This window comes from Vicugna pacos, chromosome 3, assembly GCF_048564905.1.
Source record: "Vicugna pacos chromosome 3, VicPac4, whole genome shotgun sequence".
Classification (NCBI taxonomy): domain Eukaryota; kingdom Metazoa; phylum Chordata; class Mammalia; order Artiodactyla; family Camelidae; genus Vicugna; species Vicugna pacos.
Window position 1 is genome coordinate 51,330,498 of NC_132989.1, and position 19,449 is coordinate 51,349,946.

A 19,449-nucleotide genomic window follows, 5' to 3' on the forward strand; every position below is an offset into this window, starting at 1 on the left:
AGACCCAACTTCCAAATATTACTAATTTGTAGTGAGTATTGAGAATTATGGTTTGGGCCAAAATGTCCTATAATCTAGGTACATTTTTCAAATTTGTTAAAGATGTTGATTGATAAAATTAATATGGTGGTCAGATTGTATTTATGACTTGGAAAAAAAAAATCAGGTCTACTGGGTTTTTTTCTCCTTAGTCTGAAAACCCTTCTCCCCTGGCACCATTTGATTCAATTGTGTCTACATTAATTTACCTGAAAATTTGTTAATTTTGCTTCTTAAAGTAATGTTTCTCAGTTTTCTATATTTTCTAAATTTTGGTGTGGTTAATATTTCATAAATTTTCTTTAATAAAATATATTTTAATGTATTTATACATATAGTATATATATATTTTTAATAATGTATTTAATTAGTATAGTTTAAGTATAGTCAAAATGAAGTGATTGGAAGAAATAAGGAAGGTTATGTTAGGCAAGTGTAATTTATAAGATATTTAAATTATTAGCTAAATTTTGATAAATTCACAATTTAATTTTTTTCCACAAAGATACTTGCGTAACACCAAAGAATAGAACCAGTTGTACCACTTCAAGTTCTTCACTTTTCAACTACTTGTATGTCTTTATTTTGGGACAACTGTTGCTGGGAGTAGGAGGAACTCCTCTGTATACTCTGGGAACAGCCTTCATTGATGATTCTGTGCCCACACACAAATCTTCTCTCTATATAGGTAAGTTTGCTCTCCAGTGTAAATGTCTCAGTATCATTTCATCTTGTTGCATGTTTAATTCATAAGTAAAGCATAACATATGCTTATTAAAAAGTTAGTTGTGATTTCATAGGTATTTACATTAGATAAATACAATATTACTTTTTTGCTTAATTATATACTGATGTATCATGATAAATCCAGTTATGATTTTTATTGACATCCTGCTTTATTTCCTGGGCTGGAAATGCCAGCCTTCCTGGAGGTGCCATCCAAGCAGTAGGCTGTCTAGATTGCTTGAATGAAGGCGGGCTACTTTATACAGGTGTGGAGATAAGAGCTCTGCCATCCTGCATGACTTACTTCATCCTCCATGGGCTTGACTAGAGTCAACAAAAGAAACCACAAAATAGTACTCAGAAGCTCCTGTGCAGTTTTCCATTTCAGATTAATGCTTTTTATTTGTGACTCGATTTTTTTCCTTTGTGATCTAATTTTTAGCAGCACAAGTTTCTCTTAAATTCCATCCCTGAGGTTCCTGGAAGGGAGTGCTGACTAGACAATGCATGACCCTACATCCAATTGATGCATAATTTATTTGCACATGAGTTTTCACTTTATCAGTCTATTATTCTAATGTAGGGGACTGTCTTAGTCCATTTGGACTGCTATAACAGATTATCAAACACAGATTGGCTAATAAACAAGAGAAATTTATTTCTCACAATCCTGGAGGCTGGGAAGGGGAAGATGAGGGTGCCCACAGACTCATTATCTGGTGAGGTCCCACTTCCTCGTTCACAGATAGCTGTCTTTTTGCTGTGACAGAAGGGACAAGGGAGCTCTCTGAGGCCTCCTCGTTAAGGGCATTAATCCCATTTATGAGGGCTCCATTTTTATGACCTAATCCCTTCCCAAAGGCCACACCTCCAAATAGCATCACATTGGGGGTTAGATTTCAGCATATGAATTTTGGGGTGACACAACATTCAGTCTCTATAGTCACTGGAAGTCAAGTGTGTTCAGTGCAGCCCTGATAGAACTAACTCTCCTTAGGCTCATCCCCAGTAAGGAAACCACTATATGTCAACCTGTTTTCTCTCCGTACTTTGCTTTGGTCTCTCCACAAGATCTGATGCTCTCTCTCTACAAGTTCTGGCTAATCTGTACAACTTCTGCATTTACTCATTTAACAATGCTTTTATTTCAGTTAGCTAATAGTGGTGTTTTTCACTCTTCTGATTCACAGATATTCTTCCTGAGGTCCTCTACTGATCAATATTTCTCATATGACAGTTTCAATCTTTATATTTTAGTAACACACAAAAATAGGAAGTTTTTCAAAAACTAAGCATGGCAGGGGGGTTGCAGACCCATGAGACCATCCCAGATTTGATATTCTCTAGGACTGACAGTTCTCAGGGCTATGGTTTATTACAGCAAAAGGATACAAAGAAAAATCAGCAAAGGGGAAAGTTGCATGAGGTGAAGTACAGACAGAACCAAGTGCAAGCTTCCAAGGGTCCACTCCCTCCCAGTGGACCATACAGGTAGAATTGATTCCTCCAGTCAGGACTTCCGACAACATGTATGAAATGTTTTCTACCAGCTAAATTCATTAAAGAGTCAATGCTCAGGGATTTTATTGGGAGTTGATCATATAGGAACCCTCTGCCTTAACATTTGCAAAGCTGTAGACTCTCAGAAGGAATACAGGTGTTCAACAAAACCACACTGTTTTTATGAACAGCTTCAGCACAATGAGCCACCTCTATTAGTTAGGGAATGGTGGCATCCCTCTGGACATTTAAGATCCCAGATGCCAAACAAGGGCCAGCCTTTCATAAGTCTTTCTAAAGATGGAAGCCACAAGCCTGCTGTGTTAACGTTTTCTTGTATTTTAAAAATTCATCAAATGGTAATTTTTGAGAGTAAAGGAAAAAACAAAAGTAACAAAACTGGGAAACTTACTTTTTTTCAATTTCAGAAAACTGATACCTTTCATTGGATAATTATGTTTTGTTGAATGAGATCTTTCCTTTCTTATGCTGTTTATATTTGAACATTTCCCCATTTCCAAGACCTTCTTCCATTCTTTCTTTTAAAATAGTATCTATTACTGTTGGCAGACTTTCTTCTGTGTGAAACGCATTTTATGCATAGCAAGACAAAAATGGGCAAAATAGAAACAGTCAAAATTTGCTCCCTATTGGAATGAAGGAAAAAAAGTGTTTAACACAGCGTCTCGAGCCTCACAACCTTCCCTGTGCCATTCACTCTTCATGTCTTTGTCTTTAATGCTTTTCTTGGATTTACAATCTTTGCCCTTAAATTGAACTTTTAAATTCGTTTAATGTTATTTTTTTCTTTAAATTTTTCATCTTAATATGTGCTTCTTATTTGCCCTTTGTTCTTCTTTCTTGCCCTTTTATTCTTTTTGATAATTTAATATTTATTTTTCATTTTTCCCCTGTATTAACTTCCTAGGTGTATGCTCTTTTACTGTTCCTCTACTAATTACCTTACATGCAAACTTGATTTTATGAAATTCTAGTGTTAATTGATACTTTTACCACGTTCCTGATCATCACAAAGGTTTTAGAACCATTTAACTTTATTTATTCCTTTCCCAACATTTATTCAATTATTTCTGTGTACTGTAATACCTTATATATGCATATTCCTGAAATAAAGTATTATTAATGTTTTGCTTAAAAATAATGATCCATTTTTGTCAACATGTTTATCTTTTTTATTGCTCTTCTTTCTTTGGCAACTCTTGAGTTTCAATCTGGGATCGTTTTCCTTTAACTTGAAAAGCAGTCTTGAGTTAATTTACTGGAACAGTCTGCTCATGATGAATTCTCTTAGTATTTTTGTCTAAAAATGATTTTTTTTTACCCTCTCCCCTAATGAATATTCTCATTGGGAATAGATGACTATTTGGCCATTAATTTCCTTTCAGTACTTTAAAAGTACTGTTCCACTGCCTTTACTTCCACTGTTTCTTATGTGTGTTTGCGATTTTTAATATTCTTTTCTTCTTGCGTTTGACTTTCATTAGTTTTATTCATTACGGGTGTATAGGTGCAAAGTTCCTTTTATCTAATTTTGGATTTAAATGACTTCATGAGTATGTTGCTTAATATTTTTCACTAGTTTGGAGATATTTCCTATGATTATTAACATAACTCCTGCCCTATTATGTCCTCTCCTGGGACTCTAATTATTCCACTTACATGCATTCTAGGTCTTTCTAAAAAATAAAAAAAGTATTCTTTGCCTCTTATTCTTTTTTCTGTATTTTATATCTTTTTTTCTGTGCTCCTTCATAAATATTTACTGATTTAATAATGTATTTTCCAGTTTAGTAATACTCAGTTCAGTTTTGAATAATCTTGTGTGGATCTATTTCATTTTAGTTTTAACAAATATATTTTATAGTTCTAGAATTTTTTTTTCACTCTATGTGTCTTTAAACTTTCCAGTCTTCATCCTACTTGGGGACACTGCAACCTGAGATGCCTTTTATTTAATTTCAGGGATTGAGTTTATTTGAAGCTAAGCTGTACGTACTCTGTGACTCAGTCTACTTCTAACCCAAACTTACTTTTAGAGTAGAGTCTCCTAGGCCAGGAAGTGTTTACAAGATACACTCCCTGAACTTTTGTTTCTCTTCTTGAGACAAAGAGTACAGGACAGTTTGCCCCCTCATTGCCTCTTGTAGAATCAGTCAGTGTACTCAGGAAAAAAGTCAGGCCCAATATTTGTTGAATATCTCTCTTCTACAGAATCTTAACTCAGTGATACTTCATTATTTTTATCTTGTTGCCTTCGAGCATATATTTTAAAGTAATTTTTATAGTTTTTAAAAGTTTTTCTCAGTGGGCAGTTTGGTTGGAAACACTAGTCTACCATAGTCCATCCACTGTTGCCAGAATTTTAGATTTTGGTGTCATATCAAATTCACCTTTCATCAATTGAAAACTTTAAGTTTTTTGCTTGCTGGATATATTTCTTTCATGAACTTATTTGTGAACATATGCAAAGCAGTCTCTGTTGCTAACTGTGGAATAATTGCTGAGCACTGGAGAAAGCAGGTGATCTAGACAGTGCTACTCAGTGTGTATCCCACATATCCACGACAGTATGCAAGAAGTCAAAACATAAAAATAAACTTAGAAACTTTTATAGCAGTTTTATACTTCCACAGAACTTTTAAGGTATCCTTACAAATGTATCAGTTCAAAACCAGTTGGAAGTAATTTAAAAAAAATTTGGAAATCACTGACTTTCAGCATGTTTAATTGTGTACTTTAACCCATGAAAATTTTTGAGCATGAATTGTGTATATATATATATACACACACATGTATATATAGTTATTTATGATATGTGTGTGTGTGTGTATATATATATATATATATATACTTTAACATTTTCTATTAATACAGTTTTTATACTTTAAAATATAGATCTAATATAAATTAGGGTAGTTGATAGATAAGTAAAAGTTCTTATATGTTTTCAGATCATCTTGTGTGACCTCTGCTTTGGAGACAGGGTCTAGTACATAAGTCATTTTGCCATTGATATATGCTTGGCCCTATGTATGATATGCTCCTTTTCTTTCTTGTATGAGAGTGAGAATCTCAGTAGTTAATAAAAAAAATTCAGAAGGTGGTAATATACAAGGATACTGATGTGTGCATAATTTTTTACAAAAATTAAAAAGTTATATATGGCAACATTTTAAATATCTGAGAGAAATAAGGTCAGTTTAATTCTGCTGCAAATAAAAATGGGAGATTCACTAAGGGCAAGAGTTTACATTAATGGTTTGCTTTGAAGAAACAGACTTTGTCCAGATCCAGGTTTTAAATCAGCTGCCATAGTCCAAAATAAAGTATGCCTTTGGAGTGTGCACAGAGTGGAAAAGGCTTCTCATTTCACATTGTTTCTTCCATAAGAATTGTAGCTAACAATTATTATCACTATTCTCAAAGGGTAATAGTAGATGTACTAACTACCCCTACTGCCAGTTAACATGATAAAACTTTCCATGGATTTGTAATTACTGAATTTATTGAAATCAAAGAGAGTCTAAATATAGTCTAAAATGTTCTATGTTGAATTATATATTTTAAGCTCCTTGACTTGTTAAGTGATATCACTCAGATGGTTTTTTTTTTAGTGAAAATGTGTGTAATTTTGATGTAATTCTAATCATTTCATTTTTCTACCATAAAATATTTGTCTTTCTTCACTTGTCAGACTTTCAAAGCAAAGTTGCACAAATAACCATTTTCAATGTCTTTGTTCTTCTAGGAATTGGATATTCCATGTCAGTATTAGGCCCTGCTGTTGGCTATGTGTTGGGAGGACAGTTGCTAACCATGTACATTGATGTTGATTTGGGACAAAGGCAAGGAAATATCTATTTTTCTTTTGTTTAAATTTATATTATTTTAATCATGTTTGTATCATGGAACATTTTTTATGGTATTTCCTCGGAATATCATGAGGGATTTTTCAGGAAATAAAACTGAATACACACAATTTTTATGTAATATTTTGGCTGCATTGCTTCATGAATTAATGCCATATCATCTCTTGGTATGATACATCTATTCATCCATAAGGATGCTTGATAGTTACCTGGTGAAATTTTCCAAAAAAGCACCTAAGACTGCATGCATTGTGCAAAAAGAATAATGTAATTGAAATTAGTTATGTTTTCGGTAGGCTCATCTGGAGGTGGAGAGCTTGAAGAGTGTCAAGAGTCTGTGATTCTCAGACTGAGTTCTGTGATATCTCTGATAATGTCATAGAGGTCATAGTTATTCAGTTTTAACAACATCGGCAATGGGGGGTAATAATAGGTAATGTTTATCCATTCCATACCAGACAACGTAGGTTTTGTGTGTAACCTTATTTTATATGTCATCGTATTTAATCCTCTTAATAATCTTACGAAATAGTTGATATATGGAACTTGGTAAATAGCCAAGGCATGAATTACAGTTATTTGGGGTTTTTTTTTTTTACTCCAAACTGCTTCTGTCACTCACTGAATTATCTTCTCCTTTTCCTGAATGGAGAAGTTGGTGACCTTTGGTTAGCCCATATTTTCTCATATAACTGTAATTGTACAAGCCTTTGCGTGACTGTGAACAATGAATAAGAAAATACGATCATGATGTGTCATTTGTTCTGTAGCTGTTAGTCCCAGGTTAATCTTTTAGAGACTACATCAATCTTTTAGAGACCATAGGGTAATAAGAAAAAATTCAGAAGGTGGTACTACACAAGGATACTTACGTAAGTAGTCCTAGGGTGATCTTTTAGGGACTGTATAAAAAGGTGTTCAGAAGAAGCTCATGAGCAGAGAGCAGGGTTTTTAAGACAAAACGTTTTAATTTCAGTGGAGAATTACATGAGTTGTAGGAGTGATGTGTTCTGGGGAAGAGCCTGTAGATAGAAAAATATGAGAACCATTCTAAGAAACTTTTAATATGTATCACTTTAAGAAGAATTTTACATTTAAATGAATGCCATAATTGAAGTACAGTGAATGCGCTTTTAGCAAAAATCAGTGATTTGCTATGAGATGTATTTCGTATAATAGAAAAGAAAAATTTAGCCAAAGTTAGATAATGAATGTTCAGAAATTCCATGTATGCTTTCAAATAGAAACATACTTAACATTTACTATTAAATATTTAAAACTTTTTAGATAAACAAGATGGTACTGTGTAGCACAGGGAAATATATACAGGATCTTGTGGTGGCTCACAGTGAAAGAGAATGTGACAATGTATGTATGTTCATGTATAACTGAAAAATTGTGCTCTACACTGGAATTTGACACAACATTATAGAATGACTATAACTCAATAAAAAATGTTTAAAAATAAAAAAAAGAATTATGAACCCCCCCCAAAAAACCCAAAAAACAAAAAACTTTTATGTCATACTTGCCCTTTGGAATACTCTGTAAACTCTTATTCTTAGGGCTCTCATTTATGCCTGCTCTCGGTTGTGGTTTAGCACAATGACTCCACTTAAAATTTTGGATATTATAATTATGTTTCTCTCTATATGCATTTGAATTATAAATTATATAATTAGTTTAATGACAAGATAGAGTTGACATTTACCTCTTGTTTTTCTGTCACAGCACTGATATCACTGAGGACGACCCACGATGGTTGGGGGCGTGGTGGATTGGATTTCTTATGTCTTGGTTCCTTGCTTGGTCTTTGATAATACCTTTTTCTTGCTTTCCAAAGCATTTACCAGGTAAAAATGTTTTCTTTAAAACAAGGTTTATTCCAAGTCTAGGCCAAGTGTTGCTTTCTATATGTTTAATAAGAACCCTAGAAAAGTCACTGTTTATTTTATAGAATTTCAGTTGTCTGCCTATGCAAACTTTTGAATAGCTGTCTTTATTTTAGGAAATACTGGGTAGCAAACTTAATGTTCACGGTTTCTTTTCTTTTAACACCCAGTAAAACTGCACATATTCACCTCTTTTTTAAATACTTACTGTATTGGTATTTTATGTGTTATCTGGAACCCTGCTTTATGTTCATGAAAGATACAGTGTCTTTTAAACTATTAGTGTATATCCAGTAACTTCAAGAGCCAATCTCCTTTTATTAATGTTAATTATTTGTTAATGATAGTACAAGTACTTTTTCTTCAGTTGTCACCAAAGTCATGCTATAGTATACTTATATTTTTTACCACATTTCAGAATGAACAATCTGTCCAAAAAGAAAAGGTTCGTAGAAAAGAATATCCATTCCTTTCTCTGTGAGATTTTACTTCCGTATACTCATGTGGTTCAAATACATATCTATAGAAATATTTCTTTCTAGGCTGAAGGCATTTAGTTATTTGTGTTGTTATACGTAACACGATAGATGATTAACTTTTGGAGGTGGGCAAAGAAAAGTAGGCAGGGTAGAGGTACATAGACTCATTGATTTCTTTCTATCCTGGACCCTCCAATTTAGAATTCCACATATTTACTACTTTCTCAGATGTATTCACAGTACCATTATTAAACATTAAAGGACATGGTAGTAAACAGTAAACACTATTTTATCTATAAAGCATGTTAGAATTAGAGTAAAAGAAAAAAGCTTTAAACATGCTTTATTTATTACATAAAAGATGAGAAAGAACCATTTGAAAGGAAGAAAAAATTTAGAGAGAGTGTAAATAAGGAGAACAAATAAGTGATTAGCATAAACTGTCTCAATTTTTAGACTGGTTGGAACTTCCTTAGCTAGTGGTAATAATGCCAGCTCTTAAAACAGCCAGATTACAGTCATAGATATTCATACAGATTTGTTGACAAAAAGAGGAACTGGTTTCTTGTGTTATGGAATTTATATACTTGTATAAATAAGTGTCAAATAAAGTGAGCATTTTTTAAAATGAAGAATGAAGTGATTGAGTGAGTAAATGAAGTGTACCATTTTTTAAGGTACGGCAGAAATTCAAGATGGAAAAACTTCCCAGACTCATCAGAGTAATTCCTTACAAAATACAGATGGGAATTTTGGACAAAGTTTTAAAGATTTTCCAGCTGCTCTAAAGGTAAAATAACACTGCACACACACACCATACACACATACATATGTAGAGATATGTATATATTACAAATAAATTAACACATATATACATACACACAAATATTATCATAATGCACTCGTATTTGCTTATTTACTATAGTTCTAGCTCTTGTAAAAATCTCTTCAGATTTAATTTTATTATGCTTTGAATAAATGAAAACTATCCCATAGTAGAATGGTTGGAAGAACCTGAGTTTCCTAACTGACAGTATCAGTTTTCAGGGGTTCCTCATTAGCACTGCAGCCCATTATCCCATGCCATTTCCCTTATGTAATGGGTTGACCAGTTATCACTGAATTGTAAATTTATTTTTGGGAATGCCAAAATAGTATTTGTCCCTAGTGGAAGAAGTGGTTGTTAGTGGTTGCTTGTTTTGAATTTGAGGTTAAAGAAACAAAAGTGTTATGATCTCTTTTATTGAACTCAGCAGAAAAGTATTCTATCTATTTAGCATCATGAAAGTTTTATACATAAGGGAGTTTATAATTTTACCTTTCAAGATTTGAAATCATTTACTTTTCATGACTTTTTTGCATCTCTCATGAAAGCCTTAAAGTGTTTTTATGCCATTCATCCCACCTTGTAACTCTCCTTCCTCCTTTCCCCTACAGGCACATTCTTGTGTTTTGCGAATATTGTTCATAATTTTAAATTTCAAGTATTATTATTTTCTTTTAGAGCAGTTCTGTTTCATATATTTCTATTTAATTTATTTTATAAATTCTTATATATATGTATGTGTGTGTGTGTGTGTACATACAAAACCATCAAGAGTCGTTACTCACCATAGCTTTTTTTATCCTCATGTTCTCATGCTTTGAGATCTCAATTCTGATTCAGATTTCTGTGTATATAACATTTTATTGCTGGTTTTTCTCAGGATGGTATCTAAGTACCCTTGAATGTCAAGATGATATCTCTGACTGGATGAGTACTTTTAGATCATACTCCTTTAGTTCCAGTAGTCTGTGGGTGTTGTTTTGCTCTTTTCTAGTTAAATATGTTGCAATTGAGAAGTTCCATGTTAATGTGATTCTTATTCTTTCTATCTGCAAATTTGTAAAATTTTTCAATTTATCTTTGATTTCAGGAAATTTACTAGGATATTCCTAAGTATGTATCTTTTTTCACTAATCCTTACTAGGAGTCCAATATCTTTTTCAATCTGAAAACTTAAATATTTTCTACTCATTATTTTTTTAAATTATTGCATGTTTTCGTTAACATATCTTTTACTTTTGTAGTATTGTTATTATGTTAGATCATCTGGCTCTGACTTCTAAATCTCTTATCTTGCCTTTTTGTGACTCTACTGTGTGTGTGTGTGTGTGTGTGTGTGTGTGCTTTGCTTGGTTTTATGAAATTTTTTTGCACTGAATATTTCAGAACTACATTTAATGGTTTTTCACTTTACGGTTAAATATAATAAAATAACTGAATCTTTATATTTGCCCTCTGATAGGTTAATAAGATTCCAAGAACTCCAGCAATACAGACTCTTATTTAAAATTGCTGAGTTGTATACCTATCCAAGTTTCTTAACTACTGAGTCCTTTACTCATGAAACAATACTGCAAGTTTGATACTTAGAGACCATTCTTATCTTTGCTCACAGTCTGTTCTTCATTTATTGGACACAGGAATTCAGAACACAATAAAAAAAATCAAATAAGGGGTAGATTTATTGAATGGAGATTTACAGTACGACTGGGGAAGAGAACTTTCCAGTCCAGCTTTTACCTCCTTTCCCTAGTCCCTTGCATATGATCAAGGCACATTCAGTAGATCAATCATCTGTCAATTCTCTAGGTGCTCAATGTATGAATGTTCTCAACACTGTATGCATATAAAGCTATTAATAATCAATATTTATACCTTTGTGCTAGAGGAAATGCTGAAATTTTACAGATAATTATATTGTATTTATTTAAGATTTGCTATTTCATCATGCTACCTACCTTCTAATGGTGCATTTTGCAGTATAATCATAGTTATTCATTTGGTGAACTGTATTTTTTCTTTAGAATTTGATGAGGAATACTGTCTTTATGTGTTTAGTTCTATCAACTTGTTCAGAAGCCTTAGTTACTACTGGATTTGCTACATTTTTACCTAAATTTATAGAAAATCAATTTGGATTGTCTTCTAGCTCTGCAGCTACACTTGGAGGTAAACAGTTTTCTTTTTTCTAACTTAATCTAATAATTTTACTTGACCACATTGGATGTTTACTAAAATAGTATATAATTTTTGATAGCCCACTCCTAGAAGTTTAAATTTTATACTGTGTTTGATAAAAGCTCCCAGTTTTCTGACATTAGACAATCTGTTGTGTGGACTTGAGAGGTACAGAGGCTATACATAGAGTTAAAGAGAATATATCTTAATCTTAATATTCAAGGCATTAATTGTATTAATCTCTTACTTAATATAAGTTATTTCCTCATATGCTTCTAAATCACGTGAATGCTTTCATGCGTTAAAACCATATTGATACTTGTTTTTGATGCTTTCCAGTTGTTGGTATAAATTACTGAGTACACTTGTGTGTTTTCTTACTGTGTCTTCTTTCTCATTAGGGGCTGTTTTAGTTCCTGGAGCTGCTCTTGGTCAGATTCTAGGTGGTGTCCTTGTTTCAAAATTCAAAATGACGTGTAAAAACATAATGAAGTTTGCTTTGCTCACATCCGTAATTGCACTTATGCTGAGTTTTGTATTTCTTTATGCCAACTGTGAAAATGAGCCATTTGCGGGTGTGTCTGAATCATATAATAGGTAAGTATATTTTACTGCTTTTTGATATTAGTATCAGAGCAATAAACTACGTGAATATTTCCAAGTGTGTACTTTCTTAAATAAAATGATGAGACATTGGCTTCTTTTTTTAACTGGAAGGCTGCTTTTTCCTATATAAGACTATGTAGTTTTTATTTTTAGTTTCAATAATTGAAATCATATTAAAAGTTGAGTATTTTTTTAGACAGCATTTAAGAAACAGCTATTCTGTATTGAGTACTATGCTCAAGGATACAAAGATTAATATTACAGAATCTTTGTCCATAATGGATTCAATATCCTAGAAAGAATTTCACATTATATGTTTCTATTGATTTAAATTTTAAAACTCCCTATGGTGAGTTCTTTTCTTATTGAAATTAGACTAGGAGAGAAATTAAAATGAAGCTAGTACTAGGTGATACTAATCATTGTAGTTACTTTAGAAGTTCATGTATATTGCAGAGAAATAAATAACTTGTTGTTCTGACCTGTAGACATGTTTCCATCTATAACTGGTTTGACCATATTACCTTTCTTTGCCTTGTCTGTTTTGCTTTGAAACCCTAGCTACAAGCTGGGGATCAGGCAGGAGGGCGTTGCCCAGCGGTGGGTTGTTTAGCCCACAGTACTGCTTTGTTTCAATAGGTGTGTTTGAGGCTCCTGAGGGAGATGGTGCACCAGGTCAGGGACTCCATAATCAGAAGGGAAGGAAAGTGGGACAGTGTCAGTTTGAGGTGCCTGTGGTGGTTGGTCATCAAGAAATATCAAGCTCTGTGACACAGAAATAGTGCTTAATTACATACACATTCTTAGCGATGGAAAAAAACTGAAAGTGAATATACACACATACATACTCATATTCACACACACACGGCATGTGTGTGAGTAGATGTGTGCAGATATAAGTACAGAGGTAAATCTTAAAGTCACAGTGAAAGGCTGTGGCCCCAAAATCTTAATTTTAGCTCTGTACTCTGCATATTTAAATGTCCATATCATGGGCAGCTTAGTCATAATAGCCTTATGCAAAACACATGTAGGAGGAAAAATTACGTGGAAAGAACAGAATAAGGAGCTCAAGAAAAACCTCTTTAGTGAATGGGAGGAAGAAGAGGGTATGAGAATACAGGGTTTCTAGCAGAGTGGTGCAGAGTCTTTGCCCTTTGCTGTGTAATAGTAGGTGGTTAAAAAGAGTTTTTGTCACTCTGAATTAATGAGTTAGGCTTATTAATAAGTTCATTTAAAGCCCTGTTTAACAGTATATACTGAAAGTTTAAGATCAATAATACTGATTATTTCAGAAGATATTTTTAATATAATATTTAAAATGAATCTGTCATGAAATGTTTAATACAAGCACAACACTAAATTCGGTTGAAAGGAGATTGTCAAGTGTATTTCTAGAGCTCTGTTAGTTATTAAAATTTCCCTTTGTCCTTATATTGCCTAGATAATCTATAGGATCTCTGGTCTGTTTTGGTAATCAGTATTGGCAATGGTGATTTGTGTTTTACTTTATACTTAGTAAGTACACATATTTTTTTTCCTCTGTCTGGCCTGTAGCTAGAATTTCATTGCTTATCTGAAACAGCGCCTTAAAGAGGCGTATCTATCAAAGAGTTGCAGAAGATTTAGGGAACTCTGATTATTATAGAGGCATAATTATAGAATAACAACTAATTAATTAATGTGTAAATTCTACTATCTGTGATAAACTTGTTTCTTATGTGTACATATATGTATGTATAAGCACATACATATATGTGTATTTTTTAATATTTAAAATACATTTTGCCTATATTCAAGTAATATATATTTAAATATATATATATATTTTTAAATTTTTTAGAATAACATGAGTAATTAAGAAAATTTAGTAAACTTCACAAGTTTTGGCTATTTTCTGAATAATCATTTCCCCTTTACCTCATGAAATAAATCTTTATAAAATATATAGACTAAAGTGACGGGCCCTTGACAGTAAAGAATCTATACTCTATTTCTTTGTTTCTACTGTAGTTTCCATCATACTGTCCTAAAGTTTCATGTTCTCAGTAATCATTTATCAGTGATAGAATTTATATGTTGGAAAATTTAATTTAAAAATTACCGTGTAGAGGCTGTTTCTAGAGTTGCTGGGGTAGATCTTCTGCCAGCTTATTTCTATGTCCTAATTGTAAACTGGTTGTGGGCGGAGAGTGTAATGCTTGCTTTTGTGAATGGGAATCGTGCTTGATGAAAAAACCTAGCAGCAGCCTGTGGAATGTATTCAAAGTAGGAAAGACTCCAGGCAGAGTGACGAATTACTTAAAATTTACTCTTTGATACCCTTTCCCTTCAAACTCCCCACTGGTTTATTTCTAGTTTGTTTTCAGTCCTTCTCTTTGATCTGTTTCCTTCATGAGCTTCTTGTTCTCCATCTACTCCTTAAGTATCATCATTTTGCAGCATAGCAATTGTTCTCTCTAATATTTAGATAAATCACTCATTTACTTTTTTTGATCCCCAGTGCAAGCGATTTAGCTTCATGGCTACTGGGAATGTTGTTCCTCCCTTCCTCTTCTCCTCCCCCCACCCCCGTTCCTTCCCTTCCCCCTTCCTTCTTCCTTGCTTGCTCTTCCTTCTTCCGTTCCTCTGTCTTTATCTCTATCGCTTTATTTATTTTAGATATATTTCCACCACTTTGAGTCCAGCACGTAACTGGAGCTCATTACGTATTCATGAAATAAATGAACTCCCAGGACCTCTCTGTCCTCTTCTCACTCTATGCTCCTTATATGGTTGAGCTTATCATTCTTATGGTTTCAGCTACATCTGTGTGCAAATGCGCATTAAGATATCAGGCTCCAGGCCAGATTCCTTCACCACATTTGAGATTCTTAATCTCAGTATGTATAAAACCATACCCATTCTCTCTTCCCCAAAACTAGTTCTTCTCTACCAAAATGCCAAGTTAGACACTAGTCAACCAAACACCAGATCATACTGATTCTACATCCAAAATATTTCTCAAATCTATTTTCTCTCCTGAGATGCTCTCTTTTAGTTCTCCTAGACATTACCATAACCTATTGCCTGGTGTATTATAACTGGTCCCCTTTCTTCAAATTCAAACTCTGTACAACTCCTAGGATTATTTCTTTAAAATGTGCTTTGACAATGTCACTTTTCTGTCTAAAAATATTTGATTACCTTTTCAAAATAAGTTAAAGCCCATGGCTTTTAACAAAGCCCATGAGGCCCTCAATAATCTGGTCCCTGACTCTTTTCCGATTACATTTCCTGTCTACCTCTGCCTCAGACATCATTCACATTTCTCCATATAGAATGCTCTTGCTCACTTTTATGCCTTTTTCCTGCTTCTCTGAAGTACCCTTCGCCGCCTCCATTTACCCAGCTGACTCGTACTCATCCTTTAAGTCTCATCTCAGGCAGTAGCTCCTTCAGACCCTCTTATTTAAACTTTGGCTTATTTTAAGTGTCACTCCTCAGTGCAGGTATCTAAAATACACCTCGTTGACATCTCTAACCACACTCACCATATTCCTGTATAATCTTCTGTGTCCATCTCCACTCCTAGACAGTGAAGTGTTTGAGGACAGCGACTGTCTTACTCAGCTTTGTATTCCTGATACCCAGCATAGGGCCTAGCACTGCCCAAGGTATATTGGTTGAATGAATGAATAAGGAGGGAATTGAAGAAGTATCTTAGGCTAGGGTATCCCTTTATATTTTAAAAATGCTGCTTTCTATTAAGAGGCAACATGGAACAACACTGAGCCTGTGAACCAGGAGTATTATATTTGGCAAAGAAAGAAAAGTAAATTAATCTCTCTGGGCCTCAGTTTTCCTATGAAGTGAGTAAATTTAACATCATAATTTTATTCATCATTCTAGGTTTAAAATTTTGCCCACACCCCAGGGAAATGTGGCCATGTCTGGAGCCATTTTGGTTGTCACACCTACCGGGATGCTACTAGCATCTAGTAGGTAGAGGCCAGGGACGCTGCTAAAATCCTACAGGCCCCAGAAGTGGCCCTCCCCTGTGCCCTACCCTAAATCAATCAATCAATCAATTAATTAAATTAAAAAAATTATTTGGTACCAAATGAGAAACTGCTTTATGTGCTTATTCTGCCTATTTGTTTTTAATGACTGACAGAATTTATGTTATGTACTATTTTTTCCACTGCCTGTCTCTTCCATAAGAAGTGAAGCTCTGTGTGAAAAGGCAGACATTCTGTTTTTTTATTTGTTCAGTAATTAAATATGTGTTGAGTGAGTGAGTGAGTAACTGGCTGAATGGCAAGACACGACAATGCTTCTGAACTGTTCATTGGAAGTGATAACATAGGTAACTTACCCGTCTTTCATTTCTCGTTGACAGGACAGGAGAACTGGGGAACCTGACTGCTCCTTGTAACGCCAATTGTCACTGCCTGCGGTCCTATTATTACCCTCTCTGTGGAGGAGATGGAGTCCAGTATTTCTCTCCCTGCTATGCAGGTTGTACGAATTCCGTTTCCAAAAGACATCCCAAGGTGACTTTTACGGCTCCGTTACCCTAATGAGGCAGCACGTGTGTGTATTTACGGATGCTGCTTTATCCCGCTAGTGGGGTTATGCCGCTCCTGTTCGCCCCGTCCTGGCCTGCCTCCTCTGTTCAGAAGCCAGGCGTAAAGTTTCAGTCAAGTAAAATGAGTAAGCTCTAGAGATCTGCTGCACACACTGCACCTGTGGTCAACAGTGATGCTTAAGATTTGTTGTGGTCTTACCTTAATTTTTAAAAAAAGGCCCCTGACCACCCCAACTGAAAAAGATTCTTCTTCCTTTATACCTCAGTATCAGTTGTTGAAAAATCAATTTGGCGGTTCCTCACATACATCTTTATAACATCACTTCTGTTATAATAGTGAAATATTATTTACGTTTTTACATTTTTTTTCTCAACTTCGAAGTTAAGGGACTTCTCTTACTAAGTACAGTGTGTATAATAAAAATATAATAAATATTTGTGGCTTTTATTTGATAAGCCATAGATACATTAAAAAATATACAAATCACTAATTCATTCTCAAATACAAATTTACTTTTAGTTCTGGATTAGAATGTTTATGTTTATTAGTCTCCCTAAATATGATTTCTTTTTAATACAATTAAATAGTTAAGAGAATTCAATAACATTTTATTGTACTATACCTACAATCTAAAGATTCTATCTTAGCTAAGTTTAAGAGCCTTGGGAAGATAATATTCACATTACTAGTAGTTTGTGATACTAAGTTATGTTATGCATTAATAGATAATGTGGTAAGTTTTAAAAGACCTGCGGGAAATATATAGTATGATATAAGAGACTGTAATGAATAAAGATATAAAGAATTATACAACAGAACAGCACAGTCTTGGATATTTGAAATATGGACTAGTGGAATCACATTCCTTTTCCTATGTAAAGTTTAAATTGCGAAGAAAAGATTTTTACATAAATAAATAGAAATAATCTGTAAAACTAGTTCAGATTTCTTTTAGAACTAACAGGGATATCTGTATGTGTGTGTGGTTATACACATTTATATGTTCATATGTACACACATAAATATTTGTCTTTGCATATGTATACATATCTTTAATGATGTGTGATAAATACATTAAACATTTATCTCAACAGAGATGTAGGATTTGATCTTTCTGATAGGGGTAAACCAGAATGTGAGAAACAGTAGACTTTTTTTTTCATATTATCTAGCTTATAGATTTTAAAATAGTCATCTAAGAACATTGAAAAATACGCCAGAAAAAAATGTCTGTGATGAATCATCGCAAACTTAATAGATCTAATTGACATGTGCAGTTTTAATCCTTGGATTAAAACAGAAAATTTCTATGAAAGTTTACTAAAAGACATCAGAAGATTTTTAAGATCCCCAAACTGAAGTTTGTCATACCTTCAAACCAGTGGACATCTAGGTTTGCTTTAGTTTCAAAACATGTTGAGAAAATTAGGTGTTTCCATCAGTTATAAAGAATCAAATTCCAAAAGCGAGCATGATACACATTATTGAATCAGAACTACCTAGAAGGTAAACTACTCCTTTGAGAGGCAGATAAGCAGGTAGCATTTTTTGTGTGTATAAAATGTAATCAATAAGTGCTATTAACTAACTAATTAGAAGGTTATGACAAGGAATTAAATTATTAGAAGGGTTTTACCCACATACAAAATGTACAGACACAAATACCATCATGTGCAAGGAAACCAAAATAAATAAATGAATAAATGCAAATCTAATTCCCAAACACACTTGAAATGGTGTTGGTTGTTTTGATATGGTTAATTTGCTACTTATGTTTGTCACCAAATACTATCATTGCCATTTTAAAGAATAAATTGTCCTCTAAGGATTGTTTAGGAAAAGCAAGTTATTTTGATTTCCAAATTTTCTCTTTGTCCTGGCTTTTTTTATGTCTAACTAGTCCATGTAACAACTCATTTTTTTCAGAGGATTTTTTTTTCTTATGGAATATTTCAGATAGGCAAAACGCACTGATAATAATGTAATAAACACCTACACACACTTGTTCACAGAAATAGAATGTAGTTCATACCAGTGACCCAAACTACAAAAACAGATGTTGACTAACAGCTAGCTATATTGTAGGCAAATGTGTACTTTTTTCATGTAAGAGAGTAGTAAAATCCATCAGGATAGAAATGACTGTTTTCAGTTTTTCTTCTTAAAATTTTTAAAGGCTACCTTACTTCATTATTTGATATATCTGATTGCTGAGTATGTAATAGTTCATTTTAGGGGTGTCACCTGCATGTTTGGGTTTCCTGAGTCAGTACCAGCAGTCTCTGGCCTTCGGAACAATAAAAGCACTGCTTTACTTTGACTTTTCTAGCTCTGCTATGACTTTATTGAGGCCTTAAACATATAAAAAGATTTGCAGTAAGGATGTAATTGAGACATAAAAAGCCTTTAAAAAATGATTATGCCTAACTTTCAAATACCTGAATTCTTTTCCTACAAAAGTAATACTTGTTTTGGGGGGGGTAATAAATTAGGAGTTTGAACATATACACACTGCTATATATAAAACAGATAAACAACAAGGACCTACTGTACAGCACAGGGAACAATATTCAATATCTTATAACAACCTATAATGGAAAAGAATCTGAAAATATATATAATTGAACCAACTTGCTGTATACCTGAAACTAACACAACATTGTAAATCAACTATACTTCAATTTAAAAAGTAATACTTGTAATTTTTAAACATGGTACTTTCCAACATTTCATATTATTAAT

General features: G+C 33.5%; 1 protein-coding gene and 1 long non-coding RNA gene across 14 annotated transcripts in view; one reads left to right on the forward strand and one right to left on the reverse strand.

Annotated features, from left to right (window-relative positions):
- LOC140695611 (uncharacterized) overlaps positions 1–19,449 on the reverse strand; it is a 50,924-nt gene that overhangs the window by 30,231 nt on the left and 1,244 nt on the right. For 2 of the 3 annotated variants that reach the window (XR_012071286.1, XR_012071287.1), the window contains exon 2: positions 7,028–7,177. This is a non-coding gene — a long non-coding RNA (uncharacterized lncRNA). Of the gene's footprint in view, positions 1–953; positions 1,090–7,027; positions 7,178–19,449 lie in introns of those variants that run through there. The other variant, XR_012071288.1, reaches the window with a different exon arrangement.
- The window catches only part of SLCO4C1 (solute carrier organic anion transporter family member 4C1), a 294,796-nt gene that overhangs the window by 26,089 nt on the left and 249,258 nt on the right, over positions 1–19,449 (forward strand). For all 11 annotated transcript variants that reach the window (XM_072958339.1, XM_072958340.1, XM_072958344.1 and 8 more), the window contains exons 3-9: positions 545–727; positions 6,035–6,131; positions 7,887–8,008; positions 9,204–9,316; positions 11,377–11,521; positions 11,932–12,127; positions 16,518–16,671. In XM_072958339.1, the coding sequence (XP_072814440.1) occupies positions 545–727; positions 6,035–6,131; positions 7,887–8,008; positions 9,204–9,316; positions 11,377–11,521; positions 11,932–12,127; positions 16,518–16,671 (1,010 nt within the window). The remainder of the gene's footprint in view (positions 1–544; positions 728–6,034; positions 6,132–7,886; positions 8,009–9,203; positions 9,317–11,376; positions 11,522–11,931; positions 12,128–16,517; positions 16,672–19,449) is intronic.